The following is a 16,397-nucleotide window of genomic DNA, read 5'->3' on the forward strand; positions in this document are numbered from 1 at the left end:
TCAAACGTCAGAACATGTGAATTTCTGGATTTTGACTGTATCATTCAGGACCTTGATGATGATGCAAGCGTGAGGCAAGAAACTCTAGATACAATAGCAGATGACCATGTAACCTTGTGTTTTCAAAATAGAAAACAATAGAAACATTTTTATGCTTTTTGTTTTTGTCTTTTGTTTTTGTTTTTTACTTGTTTTGTTGCTTTATCTTTTGCCCCTGACTGCGAGTCAAGTTTCCCATCTGGGATAATAAAGTGACTGAACTGAATTGAATTGAACCTTGTTAACGACTTTAATACATGAACAGAGCAACACACGCTTTTAAAAACTTTTTATGCAAACGAATGAGTCTTGCCTACAGATAAAAGCTTGATAGATGGGGTCAGATGCCTCCCCACAAAGCTCAGACACAACCAAGTAAAGCTCATTAAAACACCACAGAAGTTCAAGACCAGAGTATGTTTTTTAGCCTTACCAGCAGCGTGTCTGGGATGGTAATGTCAGTGTGTTTGTCAGCCAGTCCAGCACTTTGGTCCAAAAGGAAATATCTCAACAACTGATTGTCATGAAACTTTATACAATGAAGGGTTTCAGTCATACACACATCACATAGGTGCAGTTGGACTCTTAAAAACACAAAGACCAAAATGTTGTCTATTTGGTTTTGGAGTAAGTATACAGATGTTTTTTTCGTGACATTTTTTACAGACATTCATAATGCAAGTTCAACATAGCCAGGATATCTTTTTGTTAGCTTGCTTCACTGATCCTAACATTGCATACAAAGCTGGCTATCAACTAGCTCAGTCAACTGTGGGTTTTCCAGCTACGAGCACGTTCATGTGAAAGGCTGTTAATTATGAGCGACATCATCAGAACCATGAATGAATAACTTCATATGATATGAGATGACATGGTGATACCAAGTACCTGCAGCAAACTTCTGTTTTAGGGACAGCATATTAATTGACATATTTAATGAAGTGAAATGTTAACGAGTCTGTAATCATACAACAGAATAAAAAGATGTAGAAACACTAGAAATAATTTCCACATATTAAAAGTAGGCTGAGGCTTAAAATAAATGCAGTAATTATTACATATGACTTAAGTATAGAGTGAGTATTTTTTGCTATTTAGTTGGATGAAGATGAAACCTTTCTGAATATGTCACATAAAAAAAAAACTTACAAGTAATGCCAGATTGTTTCTGCCACTGAAGCAAAGAGTGGAAAAGTAGTTAATGACTAATGAGGTTTATCTGACCCAAATGTTGCATTTATAATCATGGGAGCTAATTAAAAGTGTTTGGATTATTTTCTAATAAAAGACAAACTTTTGTTTTTATCTCCAGTTATCATCAAACAGTTGTCTGATGTTATTCTGAGCTGCAGTGATGGAATCAGAGTGTAAAATCATCCACATTGTCAGCTGTCACTCCAGGGATAAAATGTAGTGAAGTGAAGTTTACACAATTAAAATGCAGCTAAAATTATCATCATGTATTTGGTGTCGTAAATGACCTCTCTGTTTGTTAGAAGCTCCGTTTTGAAACCAGAGTGGAAATATAAAGCCTGGAACAATAACATGTTTCCATTGACCTATAAAAATATGTTTTAGTCTTTTTTACTTGTCACTTCATTGTAAACTCAGGACTTTTGTCCATGTCGGGATATGTAGGAATGATGACTCCTTTTTTTCCAGTGATCTGATCGGTCAGTTAACCTGCTCCGGAGCAGGTTAGCTGTTAAGCATAAGTTACCATGGCAATATAACCCGGTAAGAAGTGAACCACTGTTGTAATCTTGAAAACCCAGAGTTAAACCTGAAGTTACCTCGCTAACTCCAAATCCTGCTTCATAGCACAGGCCTCAGAACTCAAAATATGCCTCTGCCAAACTATACATACTGTTTTTAAAGTCCAACAGCATTGCTGTCATTGCCAATTGTATTGTAATATCTACAAAGTAACACCCAAAAATGTTTAGTGTGTCAGCATTTAAAGCAGTTTTCCAGAGAAGGGTTTGAGAGGCGGGTGCCAGGCAACAGAGAGCATTACAGTATGTCGTGTGTGTGTGTGTGTGTGTGTGTGTGTGTGTGTGTGTGTACATGGGTAGTGTGTTGGTGTGTGTGTACATGCTGATCTGGAGTCAGTTTGGTAGGCTTAGGCTTTGGGTATAAAAAAAAAATTCGTTTAAAATATGGATTTTTATTTATAGATATTATTCATGTAATTTGCATGCAAAATAGGTCTACCCAACCAGTGGACAAAAAATTCAACCCGTGGCAACACTTCAAAAGTAGCCCAATTCCGCAGGAAAAGTGCAGACCTGGCAACCCTGCCTCTGACAACCACCTCCTGGTTTCCTCCCCCTCACCTCAGCCCAAACACCATCCAGCCACCATCTCTCCATTGCTCCCAGTCTCTGTAACAAAAGACTTACTTCTCCTTACCTGCTTGTCCCGTGTCTGCATTTGGGTTCAGCCTTAATACGTGTCACATGACTTTATTTTCCGCAGCATTACAGTGAGGTTGATATTTTGGGTTTTTGGTGAAAATTCGCCACAACTGTTTTCATAAATAACATCACCAAAGTTATTTATGAAAATGATTATTATGTTATTTTGTTATTTATATATATTTTGTTATGATTATGTTATCACCTGACTTTTCATCTGGCACCACAAGCAAGTCAATTTGTGGTTTATGACCAAATACTTGCAAAACTAGTGACATTCCCATCAGCCTTGTCGCACTTTGTGTTTAGTGCTAATTAGCAAATGTTAACACTCAAACTAATATGATGAACATGGTAGGCCTGCAAAACATCAGCATGTTAGCATTGTGTGTTAGCATGCTAAATTTAGCACTTGGCTCAATCCTGTGTTAAAGTACAAACTCACAGACTCTTGTTTTAAATTTACATTGTTTGCTTTAGCTCCTAACATTGTTACGTTCTGAGGTGTAACTAAACACTGTTTGGTATAGCCATGGAGAGAGCATATTTTACATAAAAAAGCATTAACATTGAAATACCATAATTTAAATGCCATAACTTCCCTGAGGCAGCAGCTTTTATTAGGCGCTAAAAGTGGTCACATTTAATGCATGAGAACAAATTTATAATATAGATTGGCCCATATAAATGAACAGCAGGAGCGTCCACTAGCATATTGTACACTCTAGTCTGATATTTATAACCATTAAAAGCACTTTCAGTGCTGTCCGTTCTGCAGTAATCATTAAAAACCTATCAAGTAGTAATGTGTTAAATGGCTGAACCCAGGTGTGTGGCTGTGCTTATAAATAACATCATCACCTCATTTGTTTTGTTTGGTCAAAGGCTATGTCACATCAGGACTTGGCTTTGGGGGACAATCAAATTGTTTACCTGCCTCTGTATTGACGTCAGAGATAGCAATTCAATAGAGATTTCCTGCAGATTATTGAGGCACCACAAAATTTAAAATAGAAGAGCAGGCATGTCTAATGAGCACTAATGAACAGGTGAGAGACAGAGAAGTGCACATATATAGTGGCTGCAACTAGGCTACATTAAAACATCAATATTAATTATCCTCTTTCCCCATTTTTCTTCTGCATTAATAGACAGCTATGCCACTTCCCTTAGGCTTGTTTACAAGTGAGAGCCATGAACTCTTGAACGCTCTAAGGAAAGGTCCTATTGCACACTTCAAAGTAGGCCTACTGTCACAATACCAGGCGGCCTGCTTGAAGTCAGACTTCTTTGAGTTTTTAGCTGGGGGCCTCTTACCTGTTTGAAGGCACAGCGGAGCTCCTTCAGCCCGACCATATGAGCTGTCTCAGCCAGCATCCTTGGTCCCATTAGCTCACAGAAATCATCAAAGTCTACATGACCACCCCCTGTAGGAAGACAGAGCACACACAGGTGGATGTTGGCACATACATGTCGGAAAACACAACATTGACATATTATCATCTTATAAAGTCATGATCGTGAACCTATTAGCAAACAAAAGCTTATTTAGCATAAACATTCAGCAGACAAGGGGAAACTTAGCATTCATTTGCAGCTGTATCTAGTCACCTGGTGAATGTTATTAATGCTACTTGTTGCTCTGCTTTAGTCTCTACCAACTTCTCAGAGAAATAACCATCTTTTTAGCTGCTAAATGCTCCTGTATGTTGACCAGCTAGCACGTCTGTCTGTCATGTGGTGCTGGGCATGTAGTTTACTATACTGTAGGTTTATCTGAGCCCTTTCACTGAAAAACAGCTGCCTGGTGTGGCTTGAAGCTACACTTATATGTATGGAATTAGATTTGTTTCATAATAATTTAACAAAATCTACCCAAAATCAAACTAAATAAATTAAATTGAAAGTGAATAAAAATAATTTGAAACCAAAACCCCCAAATGCAACACTTGATTACTACAGTAAAGAGAAGAGATTACTGTAGTAATCTACAGAATTTAATTGGAATTTCTCCTTTGCTGTCACTTTTTCTCAGTTTCACAGCTGAATTTTTCAGTTTTGTACAACTTGTTGCTCGTCCAGACCACTGACCTGTCATTCTGAAAGTAACTGGCCATTGGGGATGCAGCCCCAAAACAACTGGCCAAAAGGAGGTCTTAGTGTCAACTGAAAAATTCAAAAGTGAATCTGAAAAAATTGACTACACTGAGTGATCAGTGAAAGTGAAAGAAAAGTGGTAAATATTATAATCAAATATCTTGTATAGTTTTATTGTCAGTTTTGCCTTTGAGGTCATTTTTAGTTTGAAGTTCAAGTCAGGTTTAACATATTTTTAACAAATAAAAACACAATCAGTGAAAAACTAGCTGTTAAATAAATGTAGTGGAATAAAGGGTACAATATTTGTTAAAGATAAAGTTAAAGTTCAACTTTATTTGTCCCTGAAGGGCATTTGGTTTTGTAGCCTGAAGTGCAACATAAAACAAACCTGCATTAGCAAGAGTGACACAGACTCAGCAGAACTGCATCAATGAACAAGCATAATCATTGAAACAGTAGTCAGAACAGTAACAATGACTATCTTGTCATCCCCCTACATAAAATATGACCAGCATAGCATTAGCATCAAAATACAATACAATGATGACTATCCTGGCATTCCCCTACATGACCAGCATAGCATTACAATCAAAACTCATCAACAAATCCACCCAGCGGCAACAACGTAATCAGAAATCAACATAAACTTCATCCTACAAGTAGGCCTTCTTACTCATGATGGGCAAGCTATGATCTTCTCCCTGAGTTGAGGAGGGTAATGGCTGTGGGGATGAATGAGTGTTTGTATCTGTTTGTCTTGATTGAGGGGAATCTGAAGCGGGTGTCAGAGGGTAGGGATTGAAACTCCTGATGAAGAGGGTGGGTGCTGTCAGACGGGATGTAATTTGCCCTCTTCACCACCTGACAGCTATACGGAACAGACAGGCTCCACTGTTAGACACCTGTAATTTTGCTGCTTGTATTCACTATTTTAGCCAGTGCATTCTTGGATTTGACATTTAGACTGCCATACCAACAGATGAGGGGAAATGATAAAATTGATTCTATGTAGGATTTGTAAAAGACATCATCAGGGACCTGTCAACATGAAACTTGGTTTTCGTAGGCAGAAAAGTCATGGTATTACATTCAAAAGTGAGATTGTTCGATGATTGAACCAAGGTATTTATGGCCGACGACAGATTCCACCTCTTGACCCTCAGTGATCGTGCTCTGAGTGGGAGGAGGATGGTGTCTAAAGTCTATGCACGTCTTTTGTCTTTGATACACTAAATTGGAGGAATGAATTTTGGCACCAGTTTAAAAAAATAATCAACCACAGGGCCATGACCTGATTCGTCATCGTGGGGGAGACTGACTATAACTGAGTCATCCGCAAACTTCAGGATATATTGGTTCTCAAACTGGCTCCGACAGTCATGTGTATACAGAATATAAAGGAGTGGTGAGATGACACACCCTTGAGATGAACCTGTAGATGAAGAGAACTCCTCTGACATGCACTCGTTCACCCTCATCCTCTTGGTCCTGTTGGAGAGGAAGTCAAGGATCCAACCAGCCAAACTAGTCAACACCAAAATAGTTAAGATAGTTTATCCACCAACAGGTGGGGTTGAATGGTGTCAAAAGCTGATGAAAAATCAACAACAGCTTGGCATGAGTTTTACTGCCCTCTAGGTGCTTGAATAAAAGGTCAAGCAAGATGGCAGTAGCATCCCGGCCGTGTAAGCAAACTGAAATGGATCAAGAAGGTGTTGGGTTTTGTCCAGAAGTTCCTGTTTTCTTTGTTTTGTTCCGGTTTCTCAAAGGACTTCATGACCAGGGAGGTCAGGGCAACTGGCCTATAGTCATTCAGGACCTTTGGGTGGTTGTTATCGGCAACAGGAATCACAATAGACTGTTTCCATAATTTTGGAAACCTCTGCTGGCTGAATGACAACATGAAGATATAATTAAAAATGGGACCTAGTTGTTTTACATGACAGGTGAGCAAGCGGCCCCAAATGTTATCTGGGCCAGGACTTTTCTTGCATTTGTAGCACTTAACAGTGCATTATCAAACATAGTAAGGGGGGACAAGTTAGAAAGGCTAACTTTTAGTTGATCAGATTCATTAGAAAATTTGTGAACGTCAAATCTGATATCAAATCTAACTCATTGAGCTCTTGGGCCAATGACTTGTCAGAGTTAAAACCATCTAATGCCACTCTTTTCTACTTTTATCCTGCAGACCAACTGTAGTTTTCATGACATCCCATAATTTGGGGTGACACCTGTACAAGTGTCTCACAATTGTACTTAAGTGCAGTACTTCTGTAAAGGTAGTAATGGCTTCCTTTCCTGACTTAATATTATGTTGTCTGTGAAACGTTAATGAATGTCCTTAGTGCTCAGAGACTCTTATAATACATTTAACTATGTGCTCATTTATGCTCCTCTCAACCCAGTTTTGTTTTGTTTGATCCCCATGGCAATTATCAAAACAGACTGATACAATGAGATGGCTCATGTTATTAGTTTGACAAAAGACAGGCTTATTTGATAGTGTAGATGAATAGGCTCGGTCTGTTTTCATTATCCGGGCATTGGTGGATGTGAAAGACTACTTCAATAAAGTCATGCGGTCATTTACTGGTTCAGAAATTTAATCAGTGCTCTCAGTCTCAGGACTGTGGCGGATGAGAATCAAATGGCGAACTCTGCTTGCACGGAAAAGCATTTTCATGGGGCTGAATCTTGAATCTAATGGCTGTCATCTAACTAGCCATCTACTAGTTACAGCAGCAGCTGAAGGATTCTGAGATAAAAGACCACTCCTTGCAATTAATTATATGATTTTTCAGTTAGCAAAGGATTTTCATAGTTGCCTCAAGGTAAGGTATATATTATTTTGGCTGCCTGGCTTGTGGAGCAGAAGTCTGGGGGGATTCCTGACACTGCCTTAAAAAAATCTCTGTGCGTTAAGTGGGTCAGTCTATAATCATGGAGTAGAAAACCTATCCCAAAAGTCTTGGGAGATTATTTTTCTTAAATTGATAGTGCTATGCTAGTTATGGGAAAAAGAATGAATGAATGAATTTCACGGCATCATTGGCTCTATAGGGATTACTGCAGAACTGCAGAGATTAAACTATAAATGTCTACCATTCTACCTTATAGGTCAAAAAACATCAGTGAACAGATGAAAAATTCATATTATACAGTATGACATGATACTTATGTTGAAAAAAATAAAGCACAAATGTTCTCAAAATTTATCTCATAGTTTCCCTTTGAGATAAAAATGTTTTTCTACTCTGTTTGAAGCATCACATATTGTGCATCTGCTGCCATTCATTGCTGTTATAGTGTATAAAGCTTATAATTCAAATCTGAAACACCGTTTTTATGGCTGGAACATTACATTAAATGGAAGCGTCTCAATGAAATATGAGTCATTTTATACACATTTCCCTGTAATTCGGCATGAAGTATGAATTTAAAGTACATTTGTGTTCTGTTCACATCAGTTGGGGACATTTACGCTGCAGTGGCTCTCTCAATCCTGCTTTTCAAGATCCTTGCTGTTGCTATTTTAACCATCTTATCAGGAAATTACTTACACTTGGGACAGCAGGTGAATCCAATTAACTAGTTGCTAGGTCAGAAAATCAGCTGCACTCTGGTCCCTGAGGATCACCACCTTACTGTATCTAACATGATGTATGTTTTGAGGCCAAACGATTATACGCTGGTCCCACAATATTTTGCTCATTATCAGTGCTATTGTCCTGGGGTCTCAATGCTATGTTGTGTGTAAATTGATCCTGACTTCAGGCTTTTTTTCAAAGAAGGCACTTACACATATAGATGTTTCTAATTTCAAAATCCTTATTATAATAAACCATGTAATAGGGATATGCCTGAATACAAATACGTTATTCGGCAAAGCACAAATAGTGGGTTTTTTACAAACATTTATTTCGTACAAATATTTTTGAAATTATTTGTTTTCGGGAAGAAAAATATCCTAAAATTAAAAGTGTAATAAAAATAAAAACTGGATTTTTACACCTATTTCCATTTTAATTCGAATACAAATACAAATATAAATAATTTTCCAAACAAATATAGATACAAATACTGGGCTTTCTGCACATCCCTACCATGTAACAACACACACTACACCAATTGGTATGATTAACCTAACCACTTGGTTAAAGGGTTGCTTCACCTAGTTACAAAAAATAAAATAAAATAAAGATGGTGTCTAGCCATGCTGAATTTTATTTGCCCAGGTCTTTGGAGGTTTGTGCCTCCACCCCAATACAATGGAAAGTACTCACAGCATTGATCATGACAAACAGATTCAACAGCAACATTCCCATCCAGAAACGTCCCCATTACACAGAACACCTTGTTGACAGTTTGCATAAGAACTATTTCTTCAGTAGAAGCCTCAGCAAATAAAACCAAAACTGTCTAAAATGCTAGATAACTCTGTGATTTTTGTAATCTGGGTGAAGCAACCCCTTTAGAGTAAGAGTAGAGTAATAATAGGCTGTAAAGCAATGTTTCACTGCCCATAAGTATCAAGTCTGTTTCACCTCTGACCACACTAACGCGACACCACTACTAATGGAGCATAGCGTTAGCTCAGGCAGAGCACTGAAGTTGTACTTGTTTCAGCTGATTGGCCTCAGCTGTTTTCAATATGCTTTTACAATCACTGACTCATCCACAGCTGTGTGACTGGTAACATCCACATCATCATCATCACATTCATGCTGGTGTATACCGTGAACATTTTAAACTGACAATGTCACAGTTCACTCTGCCGATTACGCTCTCATCAACACAGTTTGCTGCTGCAGCTCCTTCCACCACCGCAACCTCCTCCTTATGTGGTACTTCAATATTAAGACTGACTACTAAGATTTTAACTGAGATTTAATGTGTATATACAGTACCGGTCAAAAGTTTGGACATAATTCCTCATTCAAGTGAATGGGAAGGTCTGTCCAAACTTTTAACTGGTACTGTTTATTTATTAGGAGGATTAGCTCTCCAAGCAGAATCCTCATTGCTGCTCGGCTTCTTTGAGAACTCCCTCAAGCAGCAGAACCTTTTCCGCCAAATCTAACTGTATAACCATTTGCTATAAATGATCACTACTTGACGTAAGTGTCTCTCGCTGAACTGGGTGTAGTCGAGTCTTCAGAAGTGTGCTTTGTTGCGCCTGTAACCACACCCAGGAGTACACTTCTATATCACTGCAGCGAGGTGACAAGATTTTCAGCTGCCTTCCCTATAACGTCCATGGCACCTGGCTGCGTCATGTCCCAGCTCTGTCACAGATGCCAGAGACGATCACCTGCCATTCTAACCAGTGTTCGTGTGGTCTGCAGATGCCTGCTCCACTATCTTTGTCTGACATGTCTATTTTTGCTGGACTGGCTCACGTCTCTGAAGTGTGACATGCAAATGTGAGTGTTTATATATGCCTGTATTTATTTACGTTTGACTCAAAATTAATGTTTAATTATGCTTTTCATATGTTACTGACTTTGTCTTAACACACATACAGCAAAACTAGTTTTCATGGTTGTATTTAGAGAGAGAGAGACTGAGAGGAGGGAGTGAGACAGTGTCGTTCAAATCTCCCCCTGCACTCTGTGATCACATTATAGTTATTCTCATTTACATATTTTCTGTTTCTGTTGTCAAACATTGGAAGTGGTGTGAAATTTGATAATGGCTGATAAATACTACCTGTTAACCAGTAGTTATTATCTGTCTGCTCAGCTGCAGATAAAATCATTATTTTAAGATCACTGCACCATCTGACAAAATTAACAAAAATACAGGTTAATGACAGCAGCTGTGCTGTGAGGTGAGCTGTATTATCATTTAAAATCAGTGATCACAGTTAAAGTCAGAGGCACAACTACATGTATAGCAGATGCTCTGCTTATGAAACATTTCCAGGACACTGAAACAGTAACTTAGCTTTGACAGAGCTGAAACATGACGCAGCCAGATCTTGTGGACATACAGAGTTAAAGTTTCTCTTTAAAAGTGTGCAACCTGCACACTGTGGGGACCTCCGCTGCTCCACTGCATATAAACATGTAAAAAATGCTCTGATGCAGTGTAAGTGTGATACAGGTCTCATTTATACTGTAAACCAATGCTGCTGGATTGCTGCATACATGATGCTTTAATTAGCATACAATAAAAACGTCACACTTCTAGTCCGCTCTTTGTGTCTATGCCCTGTGTATCAATTAAAGCTTTACGTTAAGACTTGGCAGAATCTTATATAGTAGGTGTTGTCAGATTTTACAGGCCTTGCTTTGACACTATGTAGGTGTTATAGGAACAAGTTCTCCATGCTTATGGCAGAAATCCAGATATCAATACAATGATGATTCACCTTGAACTTTGAACATAGAGATTTATACTTGAACATTCGGAAAAGAAAAAAAATACGCTGACGATAAAAGCAGACAGAGGAAATGTAGGTCTAAACGAAACACACACTTGTACATGCAGACTCACATTCTCTCATCACACTCACTCATACACCCTTGCACCTGCAGAGTGAGGGCCATCAATCAGTCTGCTAAAACATCTTCAATGTCCCCAACTCCAAAGACAAACATCAGTTCCTTATGTAGTCATAGAAAAAAAGCACGTATGCAAGCACACGTGTTTGTGCAACACTTACAGACACATTACTCACACATTCACACTTCAGAAAGACCCATCAATCATTCACACATGGTGTAGCCACTGAGGAAAGAAATGAAAACTATCCACACACATACAAACAGACAGATGAATACACACATTTCATCTTGATTTGCTGGATGATCTCGATGAGCTCCATCTCTGTAGGCATGTAGCCCATGGTCCTCATGCAGTCTGCTATGTCTTTGTAATGGATGAAGCCATCCGCATCGTAGTCAAATTCCTTGAAGGCCTCCTGCAGCTCTGACAGACACACAAACAAATTACAGAGATTGCAACAAACCGTAAAACAAGGTAAAATGTTTTTCCCAAGAGTCAAACACACATACACACCAACACACACACATGGTCACTCATGGTCACTTTGGGGGACATAACATAGACTTACATTCATTTCCTGGAGACTTACCCTAACCATAACCATAACCACTCTCTGCCTAACCCTAACTCTACCCTTAACCCTAACCCTAACCACTGACCCAAAAATCAGCTTTTTCCAAATTGGGGACATGGCTTTTGCCCCAATTGAACACGCTGTCCCCAATTAACTGGTTCTGAGTCTGTAATTTGTCGCCAAAGGTAGCCTATGACAGACCACAGTCTGGAAGTTCCAGCAGCCAGTAGTATGCTCAGTAACATCAAGTTATGTTGCTTTAATTGATTTTTTAGCTGAGTCACTGGCTAGAACATTTCAAGGCAGTCTGAGAAACCTTCCGTCTCAGTCTCTTACATGAATCACGAAGAGGAGCAATCACAACAGGAGAAAATATGCCTACAATTGATAAAGCTGTGTAGTTGAGTTGTAATTTATTGTGTGCCTGCATCGTAATCACACCAACATCATCTTACCATCTAACTCCTCTGGCATCAGCTCTCTCTCCTGTGCAGCAGAGAAAAAGAAAGACAGAGGAAACTATTACAAGAGAGCATCGGCGGACGGGATGTAAAATCAGGGTGGCTTTAAAGCTGCAAATTCTCCTGAGAAATACCCCAGTGATAATCTGTTTTTGACTACCAAATTAGCATAACATGCATATCATGTCAACACTGCTGCATACTGACAGTAAACTCTAATGGGAATTCAACCCAGACATGTCTTTCTAATTTGCAAAATGACACAATATCACACACTCCCACACGCACAAACTCACCCAAACACATCCACTACATTTGCAGCATCCTGAGGGAGACGCAGCCGAAGCTGAGTGTGTGTGCATGCAAATACACAGCCACGCACAAACATGTGAGCGTGAGTTGCGCACACCTTGCACCGTCGCAAAGCAACATAGATGCATGTAAACACAGAAACACACACGTTAGACACTTGCCTACACAAAGACACAAGGCATATAATTTGCATAAAGCCTTGTGTGTGAAACACTCAGTATTCTCTGCCTTGTTCTGACATTTGCTCAGGGTGACTCTCCCTCTATTTCTCTCTCTCTCTCTCTCACTCTCTCTCTTCCTCTCACTTTTTCATGTATTTTCAGAGAAAATGATGCAAATCTAGAAGCTAGGAACAAAATCTCCACAGATGCTCATTAAGCATAAGCATAAAGTGGTGAAATTTATGTGCACCGAGGGTTTAAAATAGCAATATGTTAATAACTCCGCTGCAAACTAATTTGGTCGTCAGTTGCAATAGTGTAAAAATACAGATCCTCAGGCAAGAAATTTGTTAGCTTTAAAAGGGTGTTTCATTTGGATCCATATTGCCCATGAATGAATATTTTAAAAAATGTGATGGCACATATCACACCCCTCAGTCCTTGACTCAATTTTATAATTAGCATATTTGTAAACATGTGCTGACTTGAATTTGCATATGTAGAGCATGGTTGATTGAAAGATCTTTGTGAAATTACATGAATCATTTCATAAAAGTAATGAGACAATGTTTCTTTAGCAGGATGCCTTGTTTAAATCATAACTGTGCCTACAGCAGCATTCAATCTCTCGTTAACAATGTGCAAGTCCTCTGCAGAAACATCATCACATCCACAGTGGGAGGCTAGAAACATGCAAACTCAGTCATCTTAGTATGGAGCAACGGAGCCTGACATATGGAGATATTGTTTAGCACAAAGACGCCGCAAGCCTGAGGATATCTATAAGTTCAAAGACACTAGACTGATACAAGAGCTTATGGAGAGTATAAAAGCTCTGATTGTTGCACTTATTCGCTGAGGGCTTGTTTGTCCTCGTTCTAATGTGGTAAGGAAAAATATTGAGACTGGATAGAATTAAAGACAGTAAGATAAAGACACACTAGCAGCAGTGGAAATAGCAAATTATAACTGTCCATGTGCAGCATTTGGATTTTACTTGAATGTTTCTATTATGTCAGTGCTTTTATTCCACTGTATTTCAGAGGGAAATGTTTCACTTTTTACCTCATATTTATCTGATGGCTGTACTTAATAGTTTTATATGCAAAACTCACAAAAGCACTCGTAAAAATACACTTCATTATTGCATATAGATGAGATAGACAATTGTGAATGATAACATAGCTTAATGCATCTCTGAAGTAACATGTTCTTAAGTCTATTTAATGCTAATGCTCACCTTACTTTTACATTATTATGTATGGCCATTGCTTTTCATCAAGAGCCTATTTTCATTATGTTATTGCTATTTTTATTAGAAAAAAGGATTTTTCAGCCTTCAGTTGTTCTTTTCACTGCTGAAAAGTGAGAGATAAAAAAGGCAAATCAGAGCTACAATGACACTGAAATGCAAAGAAAAGTGCAATATTTTTTCTCCTAATACATGTTGGCACTCAGGGCAGCTAATACATAAATCATACAAGGTCATACTGTTCAAGTGCACAATAGCTCCAGGAAAAGTAGAGGCCCCTGTGGTTTATTTGGAAGATGCTCCACATGGCAGACGTTCAAATGATTATTCACTGTAGAAATTGCCAACAGAGTTAAAACACAAATGCAATGCCAAGATGCAACTGCATCAAGAGTTATTTCACTATACAAAGTGCTGTGCCTCAAATACTACAACACTTGTGATTTAGATAACTGTTTTAAGTTTTAATATGATTTTCAACACCACGACTTAAAACATCTCTGTTGCCCAGAGTACAGCAGCACCGCTGTTTACCCTGCAAAGGATCTTCTAGCCTACAAGGGCATATTTTGATAGCAAGGTCAACACATTAATTGGATTTTTTTTTCGTCCAGAAAGGATTAGACAGCATGCCATGCAGACTCTCAATTCATCTGTCAGAACGAGCCCATTAACAGTTAATTTCATTCTGTCTGCCTTCACATGGCCCACTGAGCAGCCTACTGCTTTGTAAGCATGACGCATGGACACATATGTGGACAGGCCTATATTCCTCAGATGGAGAAGGCACTTAAAAACGTCCATACAGTTACAGTATATGCAAAGCAAATGTTCATTCCTTCAGTCCATTTTTGCTTGACATCAACAATTGTTTTTCTTTTGCTATTTGTCTCTCCCAGCCCTTTCTCTAGTTGGATCTAATGAGGGTTGACAGTGGACCTTGCTAAGGGGGTTATTAATGCTTGTGTTGATGCAGGGATTAGGAACACTGCAGGATGGATGGTCTTCATGCCTCAGTCTCAAGGCAGCAACCAAAACAATGTGTCCTTTGTCCTGTGACACAGACCCCCTCTACAGTACCTGGCTACTAGTAAATTCAAACCAGGGACTGTCACAGGAGAGCAAAGCAGATCAGTCATGGCAGGTGAGGTAGTAACTCAGGGAAGAACGAGTCCACAGTCGCTCAAGGTCATTGTGAAACGGTTTTCATTCCCCATAAATTGGCTTTAAAACAATGAAACAGTGTCATTAGTTATTAAGAAATCTAGTTATGAAACATCATTAAAACGTTCATAGGCACAAAACTCCCTTTGGCGTAGATTTTTGCTGTTATCTTTTACAGTAAATCCCTCTCCTATGATGAAGGCATTTTATGGAAAAGCCTTTGGCTCTGCTTATGGTTTCACCAGGGTCTCTTAAGGTTCCAGGATGAAAAGGATTTATTATGAGTAACAATAATAATCAAAGTATTTTTAAAAAGTGCATTACATAAAAAACTAAAAAAAGAAAAAGAATCAAACGCATAACAGGGATCAGAACAGATAAAAGAAAAAAAATGCAAGAATGACAAAAACAAAAGGCCCTTGATCTAACTAAAGAACTGTGATACTGTTACATAACAATTTTTTTCATGGATTAAATAACTAAAGAAGAACATGTACACTATGTTTAGGCAATGATAAGATAACAAAGAACCAAACTGATGTTTAATGAAAGATATAGATAAACAGACAATGTATATTACACAAAACAGTCCACATCAAATACAAATCTACATTGTGGCGAAGTTTAACCATTTAAGTTTTAGTACAACATAGAAAAAGTCCATTTCCCATCAATTATCTTAATGGGTATTTGCCATTAAGAGTTCTGTCCTTGATAGAACAGAGTTTTTAAGTCAGTCTCATTAACATCCTGGATCTGATCCACGTCCACTTCCTCAATAGAAAGAGTCAGACATGTAGCCAAAGTCTTTCTGTCTGTCTCCCACTACCTCAAACACATTACTGGTTCTGTGAAGGACAACACAAATCTTCCATGGCCAATTAGGACTAAAACATCCACACACACACACACACAAAAAAAAATAAGTCAAATCATTCAAATTTTATATTACAGTTAGACATTTACTGTAAAGGATGCATGGTACATAAATCAACTCATGTTTTTAAAATAAATGAGAAAGGTGCCATTGAGCTGGATCTTTAGCTGTTGTCATTTTCCCAAATATTCTGTGATGCCCTGCAGCTACAGTATCTGGGATCAGGGTATCAGACATGGCCACAGCCAGTGACGTAACATGAGTCAAGCGGGGTAATAAAACAGGCACTGCATTGCTTTTTTTTTTTTTTTTTTTTTTTTAAAGATTTAGAGAACGAGGCCTGTATCAGATAGATCAGTCTGAATGAACAGAGGTGGGTAATGATGTTCACTTTTCACGGTCATTTGACCCATTCTGTATCCGCAATTATTGGTTTGCAAACAGGGCATTACAGCAAACAAAACCACAAACAGCAAACAACCAGTGTTTAAATTTTCAATCAATAGTCACCACTTAAAATCTGCTGA

At 38.5% G+C, this 16,397-nt stretch overlaps 1 protein-coding gene across 1 annotated transcript in view; it reads right to left on the reverse strand.

The window, feature by feature from the left end:
• cabp4 (calcium binding protein 4) overlaps positions 1-16,397 on the reverse strand; it is a 29,234-nt gene that overhangs the window by 2,546 nt on the left and 10,291 nt on the right. Inside the window, exons 5-7 of the mRNA XM_042389550.1 lie at positions 12,099-12,129; positions 11,349-11,492; positions 3,774-3,883 (exon numbers count right to left, since the gene is read on the reverse strand). Of these exons, the coding sequence (XP_042245484.1) occupies positions 3,774-3,883; positions 11,349-11,492; positions 12,099-12,129 (285 nt within the window). The remainder of the gene's footprint in view (positions 1-3,773; positions 3,884-11,348; positions 11,493-12,098; positions 12,130-16,397) is intronic.

This window comes from Thunnus maccoyii, chromosome 2 (genome assembly GCF_910596095.1).
Source record: "Thunnus maccoyii chromosome 2, fThuMac1.1, whole genome shotgun sequence".
Taxonomy (NCBI): Eukaryota; Metazoa; Chordata; class Actinopteri; order Scombriformes; family Scombridae; genus Thunnus; species Thunnus maccoyii.